At 58.0% G+C, this 27,041-nt stretch overlaps 1 protein-coding gene across 1 annotated transcript in view; it reads right to left on the reverse strand.

Moving 5' to 3' along the window:
• Positions 1-27,041, reverse strand: part of MEGF8 (multiple EGF like domains 8) — a 41,364-nt gene that overhangs the window by 9,211 nt on the left and 5,112 nt on the right. Inside the window, exons 2-34 of the mRNA XM_069550839.1 lie at positions 25,331-25,494; positions 24,888-25,094; positions 23,730-23,910; positions 23,555-23,643; positions 22,408-22,823; positions 21,818-21,963; positions 21,579-21,701; positions 19,482-19,636; positions 19,027-19,146; positions 18,550-18,694; positions 18,288-18,451; positions 15,801-16,001; positions 15,220-15,420; positions 14,565-14,801; positions 13,626-13,744; positions 13,399-13,530; positions 13,209-13,322; positions 12,520-12,768; positions 11,819-12,018; positions 11,370-11,580; positions 11,025-11,274; positions 10,375-10,507; positions 8,654-8,901; positions 8,455-8,565; positions 8,176-8,294; positions 7,595-7,802; positions 6,898-7,078; positions 5,963-6,126; positions 5,183-5,327; positions 3,932-4,163; positions 2,678-2,801; positions 2,329-2,542; positions 1,953-2,167 (exon numbers count right to left, since the gene is read on the reverse strand). Coding sequence (XP_069406940.1) covers positions 1,953-2,167; positions 2,329-2,542; positions 2,678-2,801; positions 3,932-4,163; positions 5,183-5,327; positions 5,963-6,126; positions 6,898-7,078; positions 7,595-7,802; positions 8,176-8,294; positions 8,455-8,565; positions 8,654-8,901; positions 10,375-10,507; positions 11,025-11,274; positions 11,370-11,580; positions 11,819-12,018; positions 12,520-12,768; positions 13,209-13,322; positions 13,399-13,530; positions 13,626-13,744; positions 14,565-14,801; positions 15,220-15,420; positions 15,801-16,001; positions 18,288-18,451; positions 18,550-18,694; positions 19,027-19,146; positions 19,482-19,636; positions 21,579-21,701; positions 21,818-21,963; positions 22,408-22,823; positions 23,555-23,643; positions 23,730-23,910; positions 24,888-25,094; positions 25,331-25,494 — 5,918 coding nt within the window. The remainder of the gene's footprint in view (positions 1-1,952; positions 2,168-2,328; positions 2,543-2,677; positions 2,802-3,931; positions 4,164-5,182; positions 5,328-5,962; positions 6,127-6,897; positions 7,079-7,594; positions 7,803-8,175; positions 8,295-8,454; positions 8,566-8,653; positions 8,902-10,374; positions 10,508-11,024; positions 11,275-11,369; positions 11,581-11,818; positions 12,019-12,519; positions 12,769-13,208; positions 13,323-13,398; positions 13,531-13,625; positions 13,745-14,564; positions 14,802-15,219; positions 15,421-15,800; positions 16,002-18,287; positions 18,452-18,549; positions 18,695-19,026; positions 19,147-19,481; positions 19,637-21,578; positions 21,702-21,817; positions 21,964-22,407; positions 22,824-23,554; positions 23,644-23,729; positions 23,911-24,887; positions 25,095-25,330; positions 25,495-27,041) is intronic.

Below are 27,041 nucleotides of genomic sequence, written 5' to 3' on the forward strand. Positions count from 1 at the left end.
GCAGTGCAGCTCACGCACCATCACTTATTGTGTCCAGGCACTCAGACAGGGTATGCAATGAGGTCAGGAACTTACCTCACTGTATGATAGCATTTTATTTACAGCTCTGGTCTTAAGTAAAGTACAAGGGGAAAGGGATTAGTCTAGCCTGTCTGTCTGGATGCACTCAGGAAGAAACAAAGCAATTGTGCAATCCTGAAATAGAAAACCCTGATTGCTGCGGCCGGAGCTCTGAACCCACTGCGGGCTATGCCGGTGATGAGCTGAGCCTGGCTGAACAGCCGGAGCCAAATTCTCCTCCAGGTCAGGCTTCCAGATTTAAAATTAGTGCCCCCTTGACAGACAGCAGGGCCATCGGGAAGGGGGCCGAGAGAAGCCCAAGGCTCCAGTCGGCCAAGTGTTCTCTTCTGGGACCACTGTAGTGGCCCAATGCGATGCTGCCCAACACCATTAACTGCATTTCCTGGAAGAGACGCAGGGTCCCAGCTTGTCTGCTGACCTATGCCCACTGCCTGGCAAGGTGCCCAGCACGAGGAAGGTCCTTGGTGATGAATTTAGTGAAAGAAGAAAGGGAGGGAAGGAAGAAGCCAGCCAGTCAGTGGGGAAAGACAGCACCCTGTTGCCTGCCCCAGGCTCTAAGGCCAAAGTCATTCAGAACAAAGTCTGACAGTTACAACATGGCTGCCCTTGAGCCACAGCACAACAGGTCTTGTCTGCACACCTGTTACATTTGATCTGCTGTTGGGGGATGGGCAGCAGTATTTTTTTATGTTTTTAGTTTTGGGGTGTTTTTTTGGCCACAAGGCATGTGGGATGTTAGTTCCCTACCAGGGATCAAACTCGCAGCCCAGCACTGGAAGGTGAAGTCTCAACCACTGGATTGCCAGGGAAGTCCCCTTGACCTATGTCTTTTAAAAAAACCCTGAGCCAACACACTTTAGTTTTTAACTGCTTCTCCCAGAAGTCAGGTGTGGCAGCGGCCCTCTGACATTCCCACGCAGCTTCAGCTCAGTGCTATCCACTCAGCCGCCCCACCACTCCCTCCCGCCTCCCAGCTCCTCAGCTGCCTGCAGGCTCTCTGGTGTTGTCTTCCAGTCCCTGGAATCCCAGTAAAGACAAATAATACCAACCTCAAAAATACTTAGGGAGACCTTGTATCACCAGAAGGAGCCCAGGCTTGAGGATGAGAGAGGCCTCTGCTTGTTTGAGGAGCCACCGCAGGGGGCCTCTGCCCTTGCAGCCACACTGAGCGCCCCCACAGGGAGCAACCCCCACCCCCAGCCACGGTACTGACCCTCTCCGTGTGGCACAGAGAGTTGAGAAAGGAGATCTTCCTGGGGGTGTGCGTCGGGGGGTGGTATTACTGAGTTTCTACTGAACAGCAGGCACTGCTCCAGGCTCTAAATAGTTCTCCCATCTAATGTGGACGACCCTCCTATGGGATGGAGTGGTATGACGCCAAATATATTTGGTTTTTGTCCCGGGTTCCTGGTACTGAGCTACTAAAATGCACAGGGGTTCCTGAGTGATGGGACATCCTTTGTTATTCACAAGGAACCCCTTTACACCTAAGTTTATGTTAATGGGGTGACTTAGGGGAGTTACCAGTCACCAGGGTTTAGGGCAGAGACTGAGGTCTCTAAAAACACTTGAACAATGAGATTCAGGGACTTCCCTGGTGGTCCAGTGGTTAGGACTCTGCGCTTTCACTGCTGTGGGCACAAGTTCAATCCCTGGTTGGGGAACTAAGACCCCACAAGCCCCGTGGCGTGGCCAAAAAAGAACAAGACAAGGAGGAAAGAGATGTGAGGAGAGAAAGTGGGAAGGAAGAGGAAGGGTGATGGCGGGAGCAGACCTAAGCAGAGGAGGACTGGGGCAGAGGCGGTGGTGGTGAGAAAGGTGAACGTGGCGGGGAGGGGAGGCCCACCCGCACCCCCGGCCGGGTGTGGTACCTGCTGGAGGCTGCTGCTCCAGACGCAGTGCTGCCAGCCCCCGTCAGCACCCTTGGAGTCCAGGCAGGAGGTGCAGTTGGGCAGGAGGTGACAGGGCGTGGGGCAGGGCAGCGGGGGTGATGACTCCACCGGCATCGGGGACACATTCAGCAGCGAGTGGCTGAAGCACGTCCAGTCGTAGGTGGGCTGCACCGAAAGGATGCGGCGGGTCTCCCCTGAGGTTGGGGGTGCAGGGACTAAGAAGTGGGTCCAGGTCCCTTGCCCACTCCCCACCTCCCACCTCAGACCAGGCCGCTGAGCCCCTGGCGTCCCTGGAGCCCTGGAGCAGGATCCAGGCCCCCGGACTCTTCTCTCGGGGAGCAGGCCTGGCACTCACCTGTCCTCTTGAACTGCCGCGTCCACATGCACTTGCCCTCCCTGGTGCACTGCGCGCAGTCGGCCGCCCCGCACACGGCCTCAGAGCAGTTCCCGGCCCAGAAGACCTCGCGCTGGTTGATGCGGCAGTCGTTCTCTGAGGTGCAGGACCCATTGCGCCCGATGCAGGCGCCCTCGGGGCAGTTGGTGCACCACTTACAGCGGGGGGCAGCGGCCTGGGGGGGGGCACCGGCTCAGAGGGGCGTCAAGGCCCCCAGCACCCCCCCGGTCTCAGCTGCTGCCACCTGATCCAGGTGAAGAGCCCCGGGTGCCTGAAACACATTCCCCAACGCCCCCACCCCATCACTCACCTCTCCATCTCCAGGCTGCAGGGTCCGGGGATGGCGGGCCAGGCACTCGCTGCAGGTCCGCAGACGTCGACATTCCTCAGGGGAGTGGGGCATAGGGGAGCAGGGGGCGCCGCCACAGCCCAGCCTGGGGAGGCGGGAGGCCTGGCCCATCACGCTCAGCCAGGCTCCATCCTTCCCGTACCCAGCCCCCCTCCCTGGTGCCTCCTGGACTCTGGTCTGCAGGCCCCGCAGGTCCATCCCAGTCTCAGCACAGGCCTCCCAGACTGGCCCCTCCTGAGCTCACTTGGTGATGGTCCCGCGGTCACCTGTCATCCCAGAGACACTGGACAACACCCCATGTCCTCCTGGCACTCTGCCCATGGAGGCCTCTGCCTCCTAACTTCTTCCCTGACCACCCCCTCCTCCCCAACCCCTGCAGCCCCCTGCCCAGGTCAAGGCTCCTCCTCTCAGGCCTCCACCTGCAGCCTCCCCTCCCCATCCCCTCCTCCATGAGCCCACCCCTGCCCTCTCCTGCTCACCCCTTCAGTGATTCCCCATCACCCATGTGGAGGCTCGCAATCCCTGACTCAAAATCCTTGAAGGAATACACGTTTCAGGATTTTCTAGGTTTTAGAAAAGCAGTGGGTGTACCCACTGTTATGTAACACCCCAAGCAGAGTCTGGGGGAGCACGCTAAAAATCAGACCCCATAATAGTCTGTAGTAAACACGGTGACACATGTAATGGGACAAAACAAAGCCCATTAGTAGCCTCATATCAGCAAAGGGTAACTGCGGCCAGTACAATTTGTGCTAAACCCAGCAAAGTACTTTCAGCCTCCCAAGATAGATGCCTGGATTCCCAAACTACAGACGAGGAGTCTCCGGAGCTGGACGCAGCCCAGGGTGGCTGGGCCCTGAAGCCCCTTCTGAGCAGACCCACCCACCTCCCAGTCTCAGTCTTCCCCAACTCAGGTGTTTCTAAAAGCCACTAGACACAGCCCTACTTCTAAATCTTTGTGGTCTAAATGACCCCAAGCTGGTCATTTGGGGCCCAGTTCAGACTCAGCTGCCCCAGCCCACAAACAGGGCTCCCCACTCAGGCACTCCTCATGCCTGCCCCGCCTGTGATGAGCTGGCCCTTCTCCCAGGGGAGCTGGTGTCCCGACCAGACAGTACCTTCCTGAGGCCTCCCCAACAAGCCTGGCCCAGCACAGAGCCCCCTTTGGACGGCACCAGTACCCCCCACCCATGTGCTGTCGGTCTTCATGGTTACCTGTGGGCCTGGTCCCCGGACAGGCAGGCCCCATGGCACCAGGTACAGGCCCCAGTCTGGTTACAAGCTTCAGGCGAGGGCAGCAGGCGGCAGGGGTCAGGGGGCAGGGACAAGGCCAGCAGGCGGCCCAGGGCCACTCCCCCAAAGCCTCCTGAGATAAACAGGCGACCCCCTACCGCAGCCACAGCGTGAGCCACAGACTCTTCCATTGGCGGGCCCACGGAGGCTGGGCCTGGGGAAAGACAGAAAAGTTCAGAGACACAGAACAGGTGACTGGAGGCGATCCACACACAGGAGCCAGTCAGAGAGGGATGCTGGGCAGAGAGATGGTCTAAGAAGAGCAGAGACAGACAAGAAAAGGCAGGGAGAAGATAGACAAGGCCAAACAGAACAAGACAATCAGACACACACAGCAAGACAGAAAGAGGGAGAGAGACACACCAACAGGAAAAGGAACAGAAAGAGTGGAATAAAAACAGAGGCAAATTTTGTGGAACCAGACCACATGGTAGTGCGTGAACAACACTGCGAAGGTACTGAACGTCACTTGACTCATTTTACCGTGGCTAATTTCGTTACCTGAATTTCCCCTAAATTTTCATTTATTTATTTTTATTGGAATATAACTGCTTTACAATGTTGTGTTAGTTTCTGCTGTACAACAAAGTGAACCAGCTATATGTATATATATATCCCCTCCCTCTTGGACCTCCCTCCCACCTCCATCCCATCCATCTAGGTCATCACAGAGCACCTACTCTTTTTTAAATCCTAAAAAAAAGTAAATAAATAACAGAGTGGTGGAAAAGATAGATTAAAAGCAAAAGAGAACTAGAGATAGAGGGACAGAGAGAGAAACAAAATGAAAAGGAAACAGAGCCAGAAACACAGTCACTTACGATGGTCAAATGAAATACGAAGGCAAGATACAGCCCCTTGCCAGCCTATGAACTGAGAGGAAACACCCTCACATATGACAGTCATCTCTAGAGAATGGGATTATGGGGGATGCTTTTTTTCCTGTTTTACAAATTACCTACCACGACTTCATAATCAGAATTTAAAACATTCCTAACAAAAAAAAAAAGGAAGGAAGGTGTTTCCGTGGGTGTTGAGATAATGTGGAGAGGACGGGAGCTTTGCCTGTCAATCTGAAGGGGTCCATGTGACTGCCAATGAGTGGGGGGTCTCAGACCAGGCCAGAGCGCCCCCTGGTTGTTCCAGGGCCTCCCGGGAGGGTGGTGGACTCACCGATGAGGTCAGGCAGGAGCCAGGTGTTGCAGTTGACCTGGTAAAGCAGCACGTCGCTGCTGAACTCGTCGGGGTCTGAGCGCCCCCCGAGGACCACCATGGTGTCCCCTAGCAAGGCCGAGGCATGGAAGAGTCGGGGCCGGGGCTGTTGGGGGAACACGCGGCAGGGTGGCCTATGAGAGCCCACATCCTCTGCTCCCTCTCAGCCCACCCAAGAGCCATCTCCTTTTTGTGAACCCCTAGAACCCTCATGCCCCATGTTTTTCCGCAGGAAGCCAGCCTGGATGGTTTGAGATGAACCCCTGGTTTCTCGTGTGACCTTGCCAGCTGGACTGGGGGGTCTCCTGCTGAGGCTCGTACTTCCATCTCCCTTGCAGTCTAGCCCCAAGAAGGGCTTGGAAGCTTGTTCACAGATGGAAAATGCAGCTGTCTCTAGGCACCCAGGTTCCTGCTCTCACTCACACTGATGCTTTTGGCCTTGGAGGTAGAAGCACAAGAGACCTCAGCTCCCTGTTTCATAGCTGGGGGTGCCAGGAAGGGGAGGGGCCTGTCCAGGCCACACCCAGAGTGTGGGAGCACCAGGTCAGAACACAGGCCTCTGATCTCCTGGTGGATGATTCTTACCTCCAGGTCAGATAGAAGAAGGGGAGACTTGGGGGAGGGAACTGGAAAGGAGGCAGAGTAGGAATCCAGGGTTGAGCCACTCCCTGGGGCACTGGGAAAGGAGGGGCCCTCCCGCCACCACCCCCCCGACTCATCTGTCTGGCCCTTTTTCCTGACCTTTGCTCCCTGAGAAGGGGCCAGCAGGCTCCAGGTGCGGTCAGGGCAGTGCAGGGAGTAGAGCTCAGGGGACGGGGCTGCCAGCTCCACATGGAAGCGGAAACCCCCAAACACGTAGAGGGAGTCGGTGGCCTCGTGATACACAGCAGAGTGACCATAGAGACCTGGGGGGAGAGTGAGCACAGAGGCTGGGGGAAGGGCTGGGGGCCGAGAAGGCCCCCTGGGCTCCCCTTCTCATGACCACGACACCACCCTACCAGGCCCTGACGCTGGAGACCTGGGAGCCTTTCTCAACCCCTCCCTCTCCCTTCAGTGCTAAAGGACAGCCACTGGAGACTCTGGGAAAGGGAAAAGAGAGAGACAGGGTGATCAGAGGGACCTTGGGGACAGTGATCAAAGAATGGCAGAAGGAGAGGGCCTTCCCTGGTAGTCCAGTGGTTAGGAATCCACCTTGTAATGCAGGGGATGAGAGCTTGATTCCTGGTTGGGGAACAAAGATCCCACAGGCCACGGAACTAGAGAGCCCTCACGCTACAACTACTGAGCCTGTACGCCACAATTGGGCAGTCTATGCGCCACATCGAAGGATCCCACATGCTGCAACTAAGATCCGGCGTAGCCAAAGAAGGAAAGAAAGAAGAGAGGGAGAGAAAGGAAAATATCTGAGGGGCAGTGTTCTTGGGCCTGGGAGAGGGAAAGTATCCCACTGCTACTAGGCAGGAGGTGGGGCAGCTTCTCAGGAAGTCTGGGAGGGGTAAGGAGAGAAACTGAACTTCTCAAAAGACAGCATCCTGAGAAGGTGGGTGAGTGACGGGGTACACAGGGAGGCAACAGGCGTAGGGGCAGCGACCACAGACTGGAGGGGGTAGAGAGGACGGCCAAGAGTCAAAAGCACTGTGCCCAGCCCCCAGGCTGCGCCCTGTCCCCAGGCCCACCTGTGGGGGGCGTCCCACTCTGAGCCCCGGACACCCAGGTGCCAGTCGCCAGCTGGTACTCAAGCAGCTGCTGGTTGAAGCCATTTTCCGGGGAGTAACCACCCACCAGGAGCAGAGATAGGCCTCGGCGGGCAGTAAGCGTGTGACCAGCGACAGCTGGCAGCTCCACAGTCTGAGGGGCCTGGGGGATGAAGGATGGAGGTCACCAGGGAGAGGGGCAGAGATCAGGGGTCATTTTGTGCGTAGAAGCAAGGCTCAGAGCTCCCCATTCTCCCCTTGAACCGCTAAGGGGGAACAGGTCAGACCCCAAGCCTTCCCACCAGTCATGGTCCCGGCAGGTGAGCAGACCTGTCACTATTTCTGCCTGCTTGGTGTCGCTTCTTCAGGTGGGAATAGCCCGGGGTTCCTCTGGGAATCCCTTGTTCCCCGGCTCTTACCCTGGCTGCACAGGGCTGAGTGTACCAGCTCGACAAGGGGACTGTGTCCCAGCCTGGCCACCCAGAGGGTCACATCCCCTTGGCTGGGGACTGGCTCAGGAATTAAATGTGACCCAGGACGGCCAAGGAAATTCAACTTCTGGGACTTGTGCTGGGGCCCCAGGAGGAAGCATCCTCCTCTGGGGGCAAGGATGGCTGGAGCTGCTCTCGCCATCTCTGCTGGAGCCTGGCTGTGGGGACCTGGGGACTGAGATGCTCACCTTCTCCTGCCGCCACTGCAGGGTGGTGAGGTTGAGGACCCAGAAGTCCCGGGAGACGCCCCCAGCTGTGAGGCCCCCCAGCAGGTACATGGCCCCACGGCCAGCAGGCACGTAGGCAGCAGCGTGGAAAGAGCGAGGGGAGGGGCCTGGGCCCCCATCCTCAGCTCCTGCCAACATCTGTGTCCACCGCCGTTCACTCACTGAGTACCTGGGGCCAAGATGCCAAAAAGCAGCCTCACTATGTGGCAGTCAGCCCATAACCCCCTGGGGCAACATCCCCCCACTGGTACCCCAGCATCCCCTGGAAATCACCCCCCACTTGGCAGGTACCCCAATACCTCTAAGGTGACCCTCCTATGACAATCACTGTACCATCCTCTGGGGTACCACCACCTCAATAAGCACCCCAGCCCCTGAGGTAAGCCTCCTGCGACAAGCATTCCAGCATCCTTTGGGGTATCCTGCACCTGTGGAGATTTTTCTGCACCCTCCACAGGGGACTCTTATGGGACAGGCATCTCAGCCTCCCCTGAGGTGACCTTTTGTCATTCAGGTGTCCCACCTTCCCAGGCTGTCCTCACCTATACAGGTTTCCCAGCAGCCCCTGGGGCAGGCCCAGGCCCCCAAACATCCACAAGGTGGCATCAGGTCCCTCCACCATCGTGTGCCCCAGGCGGTGCAGGAAGCGGCTGGCAGTGTCCTGGGGGTGGGGCACGAACAGGAGAGCTCAGGTGAGGTCATTACCAAGTGGCAGGCTGGGTACAGGGTCTCTGGGGGTAGTCTGGGGAATGGAGCAGGGAGAATGATCCAGGAGGCGGGCTGCACAGCACCTCCCTGGGGAGTGGTGTCCCATAACTCACAGCTGAGAGGCGGCTGTCCATGAGGGTCTCCCAGACCAGCTGCCCACCATCCAGCTTTGTGGCACAGTCAGGACCCCCGAAGCCCTCAGCACAAACGCACACGCCCAGGCTCTGGGGGACAGCAGAAGAAGCTGGGGGGGTTGCCCTGATTACTACTCCCACCCCCCGTCCCACCTGGCTTGCTCTCTTCTACCCGTACCTGATTACACGTCCCCGCCCCGTTGTGGGCATTACAGTTCTCAGGACACACAGCCATGCGGCAGTGCGGGCCAGCCCAGCCTTGGGGACACCGGCAGAGTCCACCACCTGGGACCCCATCCTGGGGCACACACTCCTGGGGGACAGGGCAGCTCCCAGGGCCCCCTGACCCACAGCGGGCAGAGCCCACGGAGGCGTTGAAGCCCCAGGATGAGGAGCCATTGGCCTCCCAGTGAAGTACCAGCAGCCCTGTTGGAGGAAAGAGTCCAGAGGCTTGTCACAAGGCCGCAACAAAGTGATATTTAAAGAGACAGGGGTTGGGTGTCCCTGGTGGTCCAGTGGTTGAGACTCTGCACTCCCCATGCAGGGGGGATGGGTTCGATCCCTGATCAGGGAACCAGATCCCACATGCCGCAACTAACTGCATGCTGCCAATTAAGAGCTCACATGTTGCAACTAAGCCCGTGCCACAACTAAGACCCAGTGCAGCCAAATAAAGAAATAAATATTTTTTAAAAATACAGTCGGTAGGCCTGCAGGCTCTCTGACCTGATCCCCTCTCACCCTTCCAGCTCTTTGCACTCCAGCACCACTGGCCAGCTTCCTATTCTCAGAACAGGAAGTTACTGTTTGTCGTCATTGTTTAGTCGCTAAGTCGTGTCCGACTCTTTGCAACCCCCTGGACTGTGGCCTGCAGGGTTCCTCTGTCCACTGGATTTCCCAGGCAAGAATACTGGAGTGGGTTGCCATTTCCTTCTCCAGGGGATCTTCCTGACCCAGGGATCGAACCTGCGTCTCCTACATTGGCAGGCCAATTCTTTACCACCGAGTCTCAGAGCCTGGGCGTCTGCTATGCCTCCCTCAATAGTCGTCCTTGCCCACACCTCCCCCTTCAGGCCTCAAGTAAAATTTCACTTCTGCAAAGAATCCTTCCTCACCTGCCCAGACAGGCCAGGTCCCCAGTCCTTTCCATTTCCTCTCGTTCCTTCTCAAAAAAGTGTCACTACTCTGACTATAATTTGTTCACTGCTGTTTGTCACGTCCCCTTCTGCTGTGAGTCCATGAAGGCAGCGCCTGTGTCCCTGATTCCCTCCGACATGCCCAGCATGGAGCCCAGGAAGGCCCGGCTTGACAGCTGGGTGCTCAGTAAACATTTGCTGGGTGAAATGACACAGAGGACCCCTCAGCTCTAGCAGCTCACTGTGCAGGGTCTGGGTTTGCATGCGATCACCAGCAGAACTCCAACTCTGCCCTCTCACAGCCTTGTAGCCACTTGGTTTTAAAATCGGAAGAGAAGCATTTCCAAAGACAGGCCCTTTCACTGCAGAGTAGCATCCCTGGCCCCCACTCATGGGATACCCCTACCCATGGGATACCAGTAGTACCTCCAATTGTGACAATCAGAACATCTCCAGACACAGCCAAATACCCCAAGGGGCAAAGTCACTCCTGGTTGAGAACCACTAGGCTGAAGAGAGAGATGCTCGGGGGCCACACCAGCTACATTCTGTGTCCCCCACTTGGACCTGCTTTCCAGAGACACAACCCAGGCAGTGCAATCTTCAGCTGAAGAAACTGAGGCCCAGAGGTGGCAAGGAATTGCATCACCCAGCAAATCAGTTGCTGGGACAGTCAGGCTGGGTCTTGAGCCCACCTCAGGCAGCAAGGGACAGGGACAAAGGATAGTCCAGGACCGTGGTCCCATTCCCCCAGTGCCCATACCAGACAGGGCCTGCACAGTGAGGGGCCGGTCCCGCCGCTGGCCGCAGAACGCAGCGATGAGGCTACGGTCCGACTGGACAACACCAGTGTCCAGGAAGCGTGGGAATCCATCAAAAGCCAGGACGTAGCTCAGCTGGAGGGGTGAGGAGTCAAGGATCAGGGGATGATGAGGAAGAGACAAAGCGATCCTTGGGGTCTGGGAGGAGAGGAGCTCAAAAAGAGATGGCAATCTGAGACAGGGGCAAAAGCTGCTTGAACCACCTAGTTCAACTGTCACGCTGTGGCATGGAGGCCACCATTCCCAAGCCTGTGTTGACAGCAGACACGGCTAATCAATCAGGCACTTGTGCCTGGAGGCTCTTTCTCAATGCACAGATCCTGGCAGCCACTACCAATCGATCAGAGTTGGCACTCAAGGTACAAACGTTTACCATGCCTGGACTGGGGAATGGGAAACTGGGGTCCAGGAAACAGGAGGCAGCCTGGCAAGTGGGAGGGTCTGTGGGCTGAGGAACAGAGGGGTAGGGGCCTGAGGAATAGAGTTGGGAGTTTGATGGATGAAAAAGCAGGGACGTGGGGGCCAGGGTCTGTCTGAAGGTTCCCCCTGGGTGGGGGAACGTGGGCCTGTCACGAGTGCCCTTGGTGCTCACCGTGCACGGGGTGCTGCTGTCGGGGGAGAAGGTGAGGGTAAGCGGGGGACAGAGGGTCCCGGGGGCACAGGGCTGTAGCACCTCAGTGGCCGAGACAACCCACACACAGTAGGACAGGCCAGGCCCCGCTCTTGCTGCCCCGCCACCTGCAGGCAGGAGCCCCCCAAACCGGCGTGAGCCCAGTGCCACTGAGGACACGTTGGTGAGGAGGGCACGACCCCCACACTCCCGGAAGCAGGAGCCACCTGCCCTGGGGGGGAGAGAGGAGAGGCAGCGTCAGATCAGTCCTGCCCCGGCCCGCCACGTCCCTGACCCCCACCCTGGCCTGGCTGGCCCCTGGCTCACCGAGGGTCCCCGTAGTAGCCAGGGGAGCAGAGCTGGCAGTGGGCACCCTCGGTGTGGTCCTGGCAGAAGCAGAGCCCGCTGAGGTTGTCACAGTGGCCTCGGCGAGGGTCCCCATGCCCATTGCACTGGCAGGGCCGGCAGCCGCCGGAGCCTGTGGCGTTCCCGAAGCTGCCGGGCCGGCACCGCTCACAGTGCTCCCCCCACGTCCAGTCTGTGGAGGTCCCCATGGGCAGGAGGCAGGGTCAGGGGCCAAGGCAGGAAGGAGCCCGACCCTGTCTGATCCCACCTGGCTCAAAGAGGGGCAACTGGGACCCAGACTGAGGAGGAAGTGCAGATCCCAGGAGGGAGGGCGGGCGCTGAACAGGCAGTGGGACCGAGGGACCTGGAGCTGGGGGTGGGGACTCAGGAGCCCCGGGGAGGTGCCCGAGGCCAGCGGGCTGGCTGCTCACCCTGGCACTCGTCGCAGAAGCCGGGCCCCCGCTTGTGGCAGTGGCTGTGGAAGTTGCAGCCACAGTCCCGTGAACAGCGGGGCGCAGGGGGGCCGGGGGCAGGAGTCGGAGGGGGCAGGTCCGATGTCCAGCCCAGGTCACACACGCAGGTGAAGTCTGGGGGGCCACTGCACACACCGTGGCCACAGTCCTCCAGGCACCTGAGGGGGCATGGCGGGGGTGGGGGAAGGATAGGCAGGCCTGGAGCCCCCAAGGCATCCACCCCTCTCCCTGCTCTACCCCAGTATCTCCATGGCAACACCATCAGAAGCTACTGCCTGTTCCAGGATCCTGGACTCCGTGGGTCGCCCTGTCTCCAAGGTAACCCCATCACGTGTAGTAACTCCTGTCTCTATAGAAACCAAATATCACCACTGGTGATCTGTTCTCTGTGAAAGAGAGACCCCTTTCCACTTGGTCCTCCTCCATCTCTATGGCAACTGCGGCCTCTAGTCCAAGGGTGACCCGTCTCCACAGTAACTGTGTAACACTGAGGACCCTGTTGGTCTAATGAGGGCCTGTTCTGCCAGGTAAAAACCCAAGGCTCACTGGGGAGGCTGGCTCCAGGGAAGGCAGCCTAACACCAGCATCAGTTCCGCCCAGCGTCTCCGCCCATACCCGCCCTGGGCCGACATCTCCATGGAAACCCAGGCCCCACTCACGTGCGGTTGCAGTAAGTGACGCCATCGCCCTGGTAGCCCCTCTGGCAGTGACATTCATAGCTGAGGGGTGTGTTCAGGCAGGTCGCCCGCAGGTGGCACCGCGCCAGGCCCAGGCGGCACTCGTCCACATCTGGACAGCGGGCATATGCCCAGCGGGCGGGGAGGGCCACAGACAGCCCCAGGCCCTCCCCGACCCACAGGGAGCAGTTCCCCCCACTCAGAGGCCCTGAGAAGTCCCCCTGGAGGCAACTGCAGGGAGGGGGGTTGAAGAAGGCAGTTGGGGTGGAGGGGCACAGTAAGGAGAGAGACAGAGAAACAGGGACAGGGAGAGAGGAGATAAACCAGAGAGACACAAAGATGAATATGGAGACAGACAGAAAGAGAAATGGAAGACAGGGAGAGAAAAACCCAGGGAAGCCAGGCAAAAACGATTTTAAAGGACAGGAGAGGGGGCCAGGATATAGACAAAGGGAGGCAGAAGAGAAACACAAAGATCAGAAGAAAGAAAACAGAAGGGAGGATGAGAGGAAACAAGTCACAGAAACAGGGAAAGAGTTGGGAGGGAGAAAAGAGAGAGAGAGAAGGGGGGAGAACAGAGAAAAAGGCCAAGGGGCAGAGAAACAAAGAGGCCGTGAGAATCAGGGTGGGCAGCGAGCCCCCGCGGCCCCGCCCAGACCCCGCCCCCTCACCGGCCCAGCGTGGGGTTGTCCTCGTTTCCACACCAGCCACACTCGTGGCTCTGCAGACACTCGTGACAGCTCTGGAATCGGTCACAGCTCCGGCACCGAGGCTCCGAGTGCACGCTGCGGAGAGGCGGGTGTGAGGCCGCCGCGCCCCATCTCCACCCTCCCCTTCCGCGCCCCTGCCGCCTGGCCGCACCTGTCGTCCCAGCCTCGGCAGCCCCCGTGCGGGTACCGGGCCAGGTAGGCGGCGAACAGGAAGCAGGTGCGGGTGGACTGGCACCAGGCGCACTGGCTCGAGTTGGCCAGGCAGTCGTCACAGGTCAGCCGCCTGGGGGCAGGCAGGGCACAGGGGCACCGGGTCAGGGCGCCGCCCAGCCCCCCCACACCCTCACGCGCCCTCTCCCAGGGCCCAGCGGCGCTCACTGGCTGCAGAGTGGGGGGCACTCTTCCGGACTCTTCAGGGCGCCCCGACCCCGGCCGCGCCGGCTGCACGCCGCGTCCCCCTTGCGGCTGGTGCTCTGATGCCACTCACAGAAGGGGTCCTGGGAGGACGGAGGAGGGAGAGCCCAGCTGAACCTTCCCCTGGGCCTCCTGGCGCCAGGTCCCCAGCACCGGCTCACAGATCCCTGGTCCAAGCCCGCCTCCCTCCTGCAGCCAGGGAGATCCACGGGTTCTGCCTGACCCACACAGCTCGCTTTGGGGGCAGCAGCACCACTTTGTGTGGTCCAGGTGGGGCTGACCCAATCCCCAGGATCCAGAGATGGGCAGGGGTCACCCTCTCTTCCCCCAGCCTCACTGGTCCAGGAGCTGGCACCAGCCCCAACAAAAGCACAGGAAAGGCTCTTTGGCAATCTCTGTTGAGCTGAGGGATGAGGGTGCAATGGGGACAGGAAGGTGTTGTCCTTCCCCTTGGGACTCAAGTGCCCGGGGTGGGGGCGGGGAATGAAAGCCTGGAGCCCTTGAGGCTCCCTTGACCCTCCCAAGGAATGAACTTCCAGGGAAAATGAGGACATGGAACAGAAGGAGGTGAATGGCTGACTAGGTGGCTTGAACTTCTGGAGCCAGCAGGCCTCAAGACCTGCTCTCGGGCTCTGCTGTCCAAGCAGATAACGCCCCTCTGGTGCAGAGACGTCCAGCTCGGTTCTCCGGTCCCTGCCACATGCAGAGTCATGCCTACGTCAAGCCTGCTCTCCAGCCCCTCTCCCACCTGACTCTCACCTGCTAACAACAAGGGCCCCCACTGTCTGTCCTCACCACTACCCAGGGTCCTTCAGCCAGTCCTGGGGACCCTCCCCCTAGGGCTGAGTCGCCTGCTCTGGCCGACTCCATGCCAAGACCTCCCAGCTCCGGCCTGGTGGGCACCTGGGTGCAGGCGTGGCAGTCGCGATGCTCCTCGCAGAGCGGGCAGAGGGCAGGCACCAGCACGAGCAGGGACCCGCCGGCCCCAGCGTCCCCGCAGTGGGCGCCACTCTGGCGCAGGTGGCAGGTGGCACTGGCCAGGCACCAGCCGCAGCCCTGGTCTGCCAGGCAACCCAGGCAGGAGGAGTAGGAGGCACAGGCTGACGAGCGGTAGGGCTCCAGGAAGAAGAAGGAGATCTCCTGGGGGTGGGGGTGTCAGAGGAAGGTGAGGGCTCCATGCTCCAGGTCAAGGTTTGGGATAGGGATCAGTGTTTGGAGCTAAAGACTTCAGGGTTTGGAGACAAGGCTGAGAATTTTGGGGCATGCAAAAAGTCAGGATCTAGGACACTGGCAGACGAAAGGGGATCAGGGTTTGAGAGAATCTAGAGATCAGAGGTCAAAGTAGGGAGGGCAGAAGTCAGGGTCAGCGAGGTCAGGGTGGGAGGCTTCGGAGATGTGGACAGGGGTCAGAATATGAGACCAGGTCAGACTCCGGAGGTCAGATGCTGGGGTCTGGGAGGCTGAAGGTAAGGCCCAGAGTTCAGGAGTAAGGGGTGAGGGTCAAGGGAGTTAGTTCATGGCCCTGGGCTCAGCAAGTCCAGGGCGTCTGGGTACTCACGCTGCCACCTGGCACGCCAGTCCGGTCCCACAGCAGGGTGAGCTCGCTGTGCCCGGGGCCTGCTGAGCCATTGAGCTGGCCCCGGATCTCTACTGCATACTTGTGGCCCCGGCCGGGCAGTGGGAAGAGGCGAGCTGACCCTGGGCGTTGCAGCCGCCTCGTCTCCTTCTCCTGCTGTGCCACCCAGCGCCCCACCTCCTCCTGGGGGACAGACGGGCCCCTGAATGTGCCACCCACACTCTGGCTCCTGAAATCCCCAAGAGCCCCAAACCCACCGAGCACCCACTCCCTCCAGGGAAGAGGAGGGCCTCAGAGCTCCTTGGACCCTAAGAACCTCCCAGCACCCCCAAACCTCCCAGCAACCCACCTTCTCCTCAGCGGAGTCTGACCTGGTAACTGAGAGCTTCCACTTTTTTCAAAATTCCCCTCTAATTCTGTTCAAATGAAGACCCCCCCAGGCCCTCCCTCCACTAAGGATACATCCCAGGCCTCCAGTTTCTCCCCAGTGCTGCTCCCCACCACACACCCACACCCCCTGTATTTACCGCAAATAGCCGGCTGAGTCTCCCAGGCATTCTTACCATGTTTTCTGCATCTGGGCCCCGGGCCATCCGGGCCAGCACATGCAGGCGCTGCGCCCGGGCCCACACGGCCACATCCTCAGCCCCAGACCCCCCAGGGCCTCCCGGCAGCAGCGGGTGGATGAAGCCACGGTAGACCAGGGACACATCGGTCTCTGAGCTCGGCGTCAGGGTGATGGTCGTGCTGCGGACGATCAAGACCTGTGCCGGCCAAGGTGGGGAGGCGAGCTTGAGGACCTCTCTGCCGGGCCCCGTGCATCTCAGGCCTCTCCAGCCACAGCCGAGCCGAAGAGACCAAGCAACCCAATCTCCTCCTCTGTTTTACTATATGGGAGTCTGAGGCCAGGATTAGGGGTGCAGCAGAGACGGAAAGCTCACCCATCGTTACTCTAGGAAGGGAGCTGGGCTCCAACTCGGACAGCAGGCAGCGGGGTCCCAGCCCCTGCTCATCTCCACCTCCCAGTAAACTCCAGGGCCCTGGATCTCTCAGCAGCTTCTTCCTCAACATCCTATCTTTCTACCTAAGCCCTTAAGAGTCCAGCTCCCTTAACTAGGGGGTTTGGAGAACTTCCAGGTTACAGGTTAGTGAACACATTCATGTTCCAGGAAGATGTCTCACCCTAACTCCCTGGGGACAGAAGGTCAGATCCCTTCAGGACCTCACCCTATGTATCCTGTTCTTTGTTGTAAAATGAACCAGTATGTAAGTTATATGTTAAAAAGATTAAAAAAAAGAGTCCTGATCCAACATTCAAAGCTTATTACAGACTTATTACATGACTTATTACAGACTTATTACATGATTTACTGCTAGTATGTGTTTTTATAATTGTGAAAGGGGGAACAACCCAAGTATTCATCATGGGTACATGTATGCTAAGTTGCTTCAGTCGTGCCTGACTCTGCAACCCTATGAACCATAACCCAACAGGCTCCTCTGTCCATGGGATTCTCTAGGCAAGAGTACTGGAGTGGGTTGCCATGCCCTCCTCCGGGGGAATCTTCCCAATCCAGGGATCAAACCAGTATCTCTTATGTCTCCTGCACTGGCAGGCAGATTCTTTATCACTAGGCCACCTGGGAAGCCCATGGGAGACTGTTTAAATAAACTAGAACACTACGGCATTAGAATGTAAATGGAATATTATGAAGCTGTTAGAAAAAGAGAGAGACAGAGAGTGTTTCCTAAGTTCTGCGATGGGAAGCTTGCCAGGATACACCAAGAAAAAAAGGGAAGTGGCAGTATAGTATAGACGGCATGTTACTTTTTCCCCAAGAAACAAAAATAATTAAATATCAATTTACTCATATTTGAATAGGTAAACTGTGGAAGGATAGATTAGAAATCCAAACGCGCCACAACTACTGAGCCCCGTGCACCCCGGGTCTGTGCTCTGCAACAAGAGAAGCCACTGCAATGAGATGCCCGTGCACTGCAACAGACTATCCCCCTCACTGCAACTACAGAGAGCCCACCCGCAGCAACGAAGACCCAGCACAACAAACAAATAAATTTTTAGAAAAGGAATAAAGGTCTGACACGTGCCACAACACGGATGAGCCTTGAAAACGTTTGCTGAGTGCATGAAGCCACACACAAAAGGCCATGTATTATATGATTCCATTGTACGACCTATTCAGTTCAGTTCAGTCACTCAGTCATGTCCGACTCTTTGCGACCCCATGAACTGCAGGACGCCGGGCCTCCCTGTCCATCAGGGTTAACATAGCCAGATACAGAAAAAGGTGAGTGGTTGCCAGAGGCCAAAGGGAGGGGGGAGTGGAGAGTGATGCCTTATGGATCTGGGGCTTCCTCTTGGGGTGATAAAAACATTTTCGAACTAGAGAGTGGTGATAGTTGCACAATATAGTGAATGTGCTAAATATCACTAAGGGTAAATTTTATGTGATGTGTTATCTCACCACAGTTTTTCGAAAAAAAAAAAAAAAAGAAAGAAAAATTAAGTCAATAAGGAAAATCAGATCTTTGAATGTGAAAACTTAAGGGGTAAACACAAGAGTGATAAAGGCCCATTTGAGGGCTTCCCTGGTGGCTCAGTGGTAAAGAATCCACCTGCCACTGCAGGAGACACAAGTTCAATCCCTGGTCCAGGAAGATCCCACATGCCGTGGAGCAAATAAGCCCCTGTGCCACAACTATTGAGCTTGTGCTCTAGACCCTGAGAGCTACGACTACTGAGCCTGTGTGCGGCAACTACTGAAGCCCACAGGCCCTAGAGCCCGTGCTCCTCAACAATCAAAGCCACCACAGTGACAAGCCGGTGCACCATATCTGGAGAGCAGCCTCTGCCCTCTGCAACTCGAGAAAAGCCTATGCAGCGATGAAGACCCAGCACAGCCAAAGCCAAAGATAGACAAACAAACTTTAAAAGTTTTTTTAAAAAGATCCATTTGAAAAAAAATGAGAACTCTTAAGACCAGGCCCTTCGACACTCCATGCTGGGCTCCTCACCCTGGCTTCCCCACCTTGTCAGGCTGGGAGGCGTTGGGTGGCTGCTGGAAGGTGAGCAGGTGCAGGCCAGGCAGGAAGCTCTGGGTGACACAGGCCTCCAGGGAGGTCACAAAGACAGGAGTGGGCCCCCACCAGCCCACGGTGCCAGAGATCTGCTCCCCTCGGCAGCGGGCCTGCTCTGTGGGGACAGGAGGGTCAGGAGAGGGAAGTCGGTGTGTGGTGGCTGGGCCGCCCCCCACCCCCCCACCCCCGCCCACACTGCCACTGGACACTCACCAGGCCGAGGGAGGCAGCTCTCATTGTGCACGCACCAGCCCAGGGCGCCGGGTCCCCGGGGGGGAGCCGCACTGCTGCTGAACGCCAGGCAGGCCTGGCAGTCACCCAGGAGACGGCTCAGGCCCAGGCAGCTGGCAGCCAGACACTGCAAAGGAGGGACACATGGCAGTCACCACCCATGGGAGCCTAAGGGACCTGACACTCAGGAGTCTTGGGGCAGAAAGGTCAGGAAACTGAAGAAAGGGACTGAGAGCCGAGTTGGAACCAAAAAGATCAAGAGGACGGGGTGGGGAATCTAGGGACAGATCAGAAGTACAAAAGGATGGGGAAGAGGGTCGAGGGTCAGGAATGCCCATCTCAAGTGTGAAAATGAGTCTCCCAAGTGCAGCAAAGTCCGTCTCGACTTGGTTTAGGCCGAAGACGACACTGAGGACCAGGTCTTGTGCTAGGGGACAGAGGACGAAGACAGTCACTCACAGCCCCCGAGGGAGTCCCAGGAGGCGGGGCAGCTTGGCAGGCCCCCTGACACCAGCTGCATTCGGGGTCTCGGGAGCAGACGCTGTGGTCCGTGTACATGGAGCAATAGTCCAAGTGGTACTGCAGACAGGTGGGCAGGGAGGAGGGGGTGCTCAGACCTGGAGCCTTCTCCCACACCCCCACTCACTCTGATGGTCCCAGGGGACCCCAACTGCTCAGAACATTGAGGACCCCAGTCCGCTTCTCCCCACCCCCAGGGACCACTGCTCCTCTGCCCTCAGCCCCAGGGACCACCATTCCTCTTCCCCTGGACCTGGGGTCTGACCTCCCTCCCATCACAGATCTCAGGATCTCTTCCCTTTCTCCCAGGGACCCTCCCCCAACAACTTCCCTTAACCATGGGAACCAGGCCACCTCCTCCCCAGCCACCCTCTCCCTGTCACCCCAGTGCTCACGTCTGGAGCAGGCGCCTGGAACACAAAGGGGGGTACTTTGTAGGCCATCAAGTCCCCACGGGGCCGGCCACTGTACCCCCCGGCCACCAACAGGACGCTGCCACCAAGCACAGCCGCCACGTGTGAGTACCGGCCACTAGGAGGCGCTGCTCGGCCTAGGAGAAAACAGACCCCACAAGGACATGAGACCACCCCCGCAACGCCCCCTCTCACCTTCATGGTTACCCACCTAGAGGACCACCCCTGACCCCCCCATGCTTCGACCCCACTTGTCCAATGAGACACTCCCAGCCTGCCTGGCCTTGCTCTGGCACAAGTTCTCTCACCTCCTGGAGCTCCCACACCGCTGCCCGAGTTATCTTTCAGACAGAGCATGCTCTCTGGGATCAGAAGGACTTGGGTTCAAATCCTGGGTCTACCACTTCCTTGCTTTCAAATCACAGATCAACTGCTGACTAGTTGTGTGACCTTGGGCAAGAGACTAGATTTTCCTGAGTTCTGGTTTCCTCCTCTGTAAATGGAGCCTTGCCCTCGGGGAGCTGAGGTGGGCTACCTGGCTCACATCTGTCCGACACCTACGCCTCCCTCCAGCGACAGCCTCTGCATTTCCTCTGGGAAACCACCCCTCGCACTCACACTCCCCAAGACTCAAGTCGAGCTGGCCTGGACTCTGGCAGCAGTGGGGCTTGAGCCCAGGCTGATCAGAGTCAGTGACTAGTTCAGGGAGGGAACGTAATTCCTACTATTCCTGGGGAAAAGATACTGTCTTTTTCCCAGGCATTTTAAAAACATTTTATTTTATTTTTAATTGAAGGATAATTGCTTTACAATATTGTGTTGGTTTCTGCCATAAATCATTATGAATCAGCCATTGGTATACATCTGTCCCCTCTCTCTGGGCATTTTAAAGGGGGTGACTATAATCACAGAGCTGCTGGTGACCATCTACAAATGCAAACCTGCCAGAGACTGAAGGAAACCGGGCTGAGAACTGGAGGGAGACATGGCTGAGGCCATCACAGGAGCACCTGGGTCCAGGCCAGCCTGCAGCCAGTTTTCACTCAAGGGAGTCAAGACATTCTTCCTTTTGCTTAAGCAATGGGCTTTCTGTTGCTTACAACCAAGAGTCCTGACTGATGGGTAAGTGGTCAGGGACTGGTGACTCCCTCACTCTCTTACCTATATGTTCTGTAGGTGCAGGGGACCTGGCCCAGGGATCAAAATCTACAAAGAAAGAAGAGGCCTCCAGAAGCCTCACACTCTGGCCTATCCAGTGAGGGAGCCTAAAGGGGGGCTGGGATCGGAGGCCTCCAATGCTAGGCCAAGGCTTTATTTCTGACGGTCAAACAGAGTTCCTTAGGGACCCCTCCTCCTGCCCACCCCTTAAACGTTACTGTCCCTTCTCTTACACTTGTCCTTTGTCCTCACCCTTCTATTCAGTAGGGTGGGGAGAACAGATGGGCCTCTGGGAAGTCCAGAGCCCACTGAAAGGATATGCCTGGCTTGTGCACACAAGGGTCTTTCCGAGGAGAGGGCCTGTGACTTTCTTCCCATTTGCAGAGCTACCCCTGATCTCCTGAGCTTGCAAGGCTTCTCCATGTGCCCTCCAGGTGAGCCCTCTGGCCCTGTACTCTTAGGACGGTGTGTTGGGCCCTGTCTGGACGGTGCTCACTTGTTCTTCACTTTATCAATTTATTCTCATCACAGCCCAGAAGTTTAAGTGCTATTACAGTTTACAGAGGGGGAAGCTGAGGTACAGAGAGATTAAATGATGGCTTTTATACAAAAGGTTGTTGAGGAATGGCCATTCCACTTCAGCATTTGCCCACTGTCTGATCTTGAGAAAGGCGCTTCTTTGGAGGCAGTTCCCTGGAACGGCTGAAAACTGGCAAAACCTCAACTGCAACCCAGATCTGATGCTACTGAATACGTCTCCCATCTCCACAGCAACAACGGCCTAGGCCTGCCTCCAGTGCAGCCACGCCTCCTGAGGCCAGCTCCAAACAGGACCGAGTGGCTTCTGCCCAAAGTCCCACATCACGGTGGGAGTGTGAGTGACCCTCAGGAGCCCCTGACAGAAACAGAGGGGCGACTCACCCTCCGGAGTTCCTGGAGGGGCAAGCTCGGCCCCTGACACCCACTGATGGCAGCCCAGGTGGTAGAAGAAGATGCCGTCTTCATAGCACTTTTCCTCCTGGTAGTGGGTGTGCACGTTGCCCCCTGGGGAAGGAGGAAAGGGGCACAGCTGGCCAGCCTGGGGGAGGTGAGGGCATCCATGCAGGGGGTCTCAGCTCAGACGTGGGCCCCTGGCAGGCGGGGACAGGGAGCCTCCTCACCATAGACCAGCATGTAGTTGCCCAGGACGCTGGCCGTGTGGAAGGCTCGCTCCCGTGGGCCCTGAAGTCCCTCCCGGCCCTTCAGGGTGGTCCATACACGCCGATCCACGTGGAAGAGCTCGGTGGAGTTCACCCGCACAGAGAATCTGTCGGGGAGGGGTGGGAGAGGAGCTCAGGGCAGGAAGGGCCTCTCCCTCCCCTGGGCTCTTAGGAGTCATGATCCCCCAGGGTTGAGACTGGCTTTACTGGATATTTATCCTCTTGGAACTAGCAGCAACTCACGGGCAGGACCCAAGTCCGACACATCTCTGGGTTCCCTGCATAATCTAGCCAGGGCTGGACACCAAGCAGAGGTGAAGCAGATTGATCGGCGAGTGGGCGTGCGTGGGGAAGCATGTGACCGAGAGGCTGGATGACAGAGTAGAGACCGGGTGAGTGGGTGAGCGAATGAATGCGTGGAGGAAGAAAGGAAGCGGTGGCTGAGGGACCACAGGAATCTATCAGCGGGCGAAGACCGCCAAAGCCTAGAGGCCCAGGGTGTCGGGCCAGGCCCGGCTCTGCAAGGCGGGGGTGGAGGGAAGGTCACTCACCGGGCAGTGGAGGGCCGGTGTCCACCGTGAACCAGCAGGGCACGGGAGGGGGCGTGGAACACCATGGAATGTCCGGTGGCAGCAGGGGGCCGCCCACCTGCTGGCATCACCTGCTCCCAGTAGCCCCCACTGGTGCTGTCGAGGCGGAAACGGAAGAGGCCGGAGGAGAAGAGGTCGTGCTGGGTGCGGCCACCAGACACATAGAGCCACGTGTTGTCCACAAGGGCTGCTGCGTGACCTGCCAGGCCGGGCGGCCCCGAGGGACTGGAGGCAGGTGGTGCCAGAAGCTCCCAGCGGCCGCCACCCATTGGGCTAAAAGCCCAGATGTCGCTGGTGAGGGTACCATCAGCCAGCTCACCGCCCATCAGCACCAGGGAGCCGGCCCAAGCCACAGCCACGTGGGAGTGACGGGCAGCCTGTAAGGAAGAGACCAGGATGCAGAGATGGAGAGAGAAACAGGTGGTTCTACCCAGAAGGACAGGGACAGCCAGCCAGACAGAGATGCTGAGACAGGGCAGGACGGAGAGACAGACAGAAGATGCAATAGAGGCAGAGAGAAAGACAGACACGTGCTAAGAGAGAAAAGAAGAGAGACCCCGAGAGACAGACTCCAGCAAATACAAAGAGAGGTGTGGCAGAGAAACACAGCGAGAGAAGGAGCAGTCAGGGAGAAATGACGGAGACCAAGACAGAGAGTCAGAGACACAACCCAGGGAGCAGGAGACACAGAGACCCAGGGAGCAGGAGGCGCAGAGATCAAGAGAGCAGATGACTCAGAGTCAGGGACAAAAAATAGAAAGATGAACCGAGAGAGACGAGAGACACGAGAAAGGTAAGATGCAGAAAGGAGGATAAAGGAAGAAGAAAGAAAGGCAGGAGTGGGAGGGGCCGGTGGCCCTGCATCAGGCTGCAGGGGCTGGGGATGTGCGGGGCAACAGGGTCACTCTGGAGTGCCGTTACTCAGTGGATCTGAGTTTGAGCAAATTTGGGGAGATAATGAAGGATGGGGAAGCCTGGTGTGCTGCAGTCCCCGGGGTCACAAAGAGCAAGACATGACTGAGCTACTGAACGACAGCAACTGGGATGCCCTGGCTGGCTCTGACAGAGGGGACAGGCACCCCTGGCGAGGCAGAGGTGGGGTCCATACCGGGGCAGGGCTCAGGTCCCAGCGCTCCCAGGTGTTGGCAGAGAAGTTGTACAGGACGAGGTCCCCCAGCGCCCGGTTGAGGTCCTGGCCTGTGGAGAGGAGGACAGTGTCAGGCCCTGGCCACAGGCTGCCAGGCCTCCAGACCCCAGACTCAGACCACGTGCCATCTGCTCACCTCCGAAAACAGCCAGCAGCCCCGGTGGGGACAGGAAGGCCCCGGCTGCCCCGATACGGGCAGAGAAGGCGGGGTCCCCGGCACTCACGTTGTGCCACCAGCCAGCCCCCTGGTTCTCCCACAAGTGCAGGTCACAGGCACGTCCCAGGAAACCAGGCTCACAGCGGCACGGTCCCAGGGGCTGGGGGGAAGGGGACACACAGGCAGGGACAGACAGACAGACAGGGAACAGAGACAAGAGCCAGAGTGGGACAGGCAGAGCAAAAAGTGAGAAGGAAAGAGATGAGCACGAAAGGGGAAGATGGAAAAACCGAGAGGCAAGGAGAGAGACAGGAACGAGACAGGGCAGCAGACAGAGGAAGAGACGGACACAAAGACACAACCAGAGGGAGGTAGAGAAGTGGAGAGAAGTCAGACCAGCGGAGAAAGGAAGAGGAAAAAGACCCGGAAAGAAAAACAAGGACAGACAGACAGACAGGTTGGAGAAAAAAAAGACAGTGGTGAGGTCAGGGTTGGCCTAGGCTGAAAGAACTCAGGTCCGGGGAGGTTAAGGCAGAGAGGGCTCAAGGCTGATCCAGTCCCAGAGCTGGACACGCACGGCTTAGGCCCCAGGTCAGTGGTCAGAGGTCAGAAGTCATGGGATGTCCCTGGCAGCCTAGTGGTTAAGATTTCACCTTCCAGTACGGGGGTGCCTCCCAGCCAAAAATTCAAAACATTAAACAAGCAATATTGTAACAAATTCAATAAAGACAGTGGCGGGGGGGGACGCGGAGTCAGAAGTCACAGCTGGGCACCAAGCCAGACAGAGTGGAGGGGTGGGAGGGTGGAGTCAGGCCTGGCTCAAGAGGAAGGAAGCCAGGCTCACAGGTGACAGGTGGATTACAGGTGAGGCTGGGACTGGGATCAGGCTGAGGAGGGGCCCCCTGATGAAGTGAGATGGAGTCACAGGTGGGGGAGTGGGGTGTGGACAGAGAGGGGAGTTCTGTAGGAGGGAGCAGGGTCCCAGGGCAGGGCTGGGGCGGGTCAGAGTCATGGTGGGGGAGTCAGAGCATGCTGGCAGGGGCTGTCTCAGGCAGGGGCAGAGTCAGAGCCAGGAGGTGGGGCTGGAAGGTGTGACCACAGGCCGGGGTCCAGGGGGAAACGTGGGGTCAGGCTCACCGAGGCGCAGGTGCCGTGGCTGCCGCAGTAGGCTGAGCACTCCTGCAGGCCGCAGTCGGGGCCCCCCCAGCCCGGCTCGCAGACACACACCCCCGGGGGCCGGCACTGTCCGTGGCTGCGGCAGCCGCCGGGGCACAGGGAGAAGCGGAAGGAGGCGTTGAAGCCCAGCAGGTTGTAGTTGGCATCGCTGAAGAGGTGTAGCAGCATCTGCAGGCACAGGGTACAGGGCTCTGGGGTGACACGGAGGGGGGTCTGCTCCTGTGCCCCCCACCCTGGGGCGCCCCATCTCCTGTCTTTGTCTCTCTCCACCTTTCTTTGTCCCTGTATCTTTCCGATGGATATCGAGTGCCCCGGCCTCGTGTTTCCCTCTGTGTGTCTACCCCCATGTCCTACACACTCACTTGGCTCCTCCAGCCACAGCCCCGCAGCCCAGCCCCACCAACCTTGCCCGAGGAAGCCTCGATGGGCGGAGGCCGCGTGCTCCCACTCAGACTGGCCAGCAGGGGCCCGCGGGGGGAGTCACCGTCATACACAAACAGGTAGTCGTAAGTGCATTCTGTGTCCAGGAAAAGGAAGTCCAGTAGGATCCGGTGCTGGGAGCTCGGGGCTGAGCAGTGAGAACAGGGAGGCAGGGCTCAGACGTGGACCCTCCCCTTCCCGCCTCCACGCAGCCCACCCACAAACACCAAGCCCTGCTCCTCACAATGCTGGAGCCCCAAGACGAGTCAGGCCTGGGCTTTGCCTTCAAGGAGCTCCCAGGCTCCCAGCCCAGGGAGGATGGGGCTGCAACAGCAAGAGGGACAGAAGCTCAAAGAAAAAAGGACAGTATCAACCCTGGGAAGGGCTCCTGAGATCAGGCCAAACACCCCCTATCATTCAGAAATTGGGAAAATTGGTGTGCAGAGAGGAACCCCATCCCAGTGGTCACAAAGAACTGTTCCCATTTATTCTTGAGCCTTGAACACGCCTAAGCCTGAAGGTCAGGGTTCACGCCCGAGCAGAGAGGCAAACTCCCAGACGGAAAAGGGCCTTTGTGGGCATCCGGTGTTCCAGGCTCAAGAAACTCTAAGAGAAGAGGCCTATTTCTTCCCCCTGGGCAAAGACCGAAACTTGGAGCACCACAGCTCCTCTCTGCTCTGACCCAGAGTGTCTTCTCTCTGTGTATCATACCAGCTAAGGGCACAGCCTCTGGAGCCAGACTGTCTGGGCTCAAATCTTGGCTCTGCCACTTACTAGCCACTAGTAAGTTGTGTGACGTCGGGCAAGTCACCAGACCTCTCTAGATCTGTTTCTTCATCTGTAAAATGGGGATATGAACACTGTGGTCGATTCAAACTTCTTGGTCACTCCTCCCATCAAGAGATGAGGGCTGGACTTCGCCGGTGGTACAGTGGATAAGAATCCACCTGCCAATGCAGGGGACACAAGTTCAATCCCTGGTCTGGGACGATTCTACATGCTGCGGAGCGACTGAGCCTGCGCTCTGGAGCCCGTGCTACACAACAGGTCACCGCAATGAGAAGCCTACACGTCATAACTCGAGAAGCCCCCACTTGCCGCAACTAGAGAAAGCCCATGCACAGCAATGAACACCCAGTGCAACCAATAAATAAGTAAATTTTTTAAAATTAAAAGAGAGAGAGAGAGAGAAGGGCTGATTCCTGAACCCTTGTATCTGGGAAGAGACTAGCTTGGCCAATACACAACAGCAGACCTGAGGCTCCGGGACTTTCACAGCTAGATCAGAGGAAGCCTACCACTTTTACCTGAGCCTCGTAGAATACTCCTTCTCAGAACCCAGCTGTCACGCTATGAAAAGCCAGCATCACGTGGAGGGGCCATGTGTGGGTATTCCAGCTGTCATTCCCAGCTGAGCAGCGAGCTGCCATCAACTGCCCGCCCATGACCGAGCATCCTGAGTGCCTGGCCCAGGGGACTGTTCCAATGACTGTGACCACACGGGAGGCCGTAACGGATAAGGCACCTTAAGTGCTGATTTATGATGGGGCCTCACACTTCATAATGCCACTACTCCTGGCACTGTCACCATTATTGCTCTCTGTCTGGTTCCAGAAGGTTCTCTCACCCCATGTCTCTCACTGGGGGCTCAGGGTGGTCTTGTGGGCTCGGGCAACTAGGAGACCCGGGTTCCAG

Source organism: Ovis canadensis, chromosome 14, assembly GCF_042477335.2.
Source record: "Ovis canadensis isolate MfBH-ARS-UI-01 breed Bighorn chromosome 14, ARS-UI_OviCan_v2, whole genome shotgun sequence".
NCBI classification, from domain to species: domain Eukaryota; kingdom Metazoa; phylum Chordata; class Mammalia; order Artiodactyla; family Bovidae; genus Ovis; species Ovis canadensis.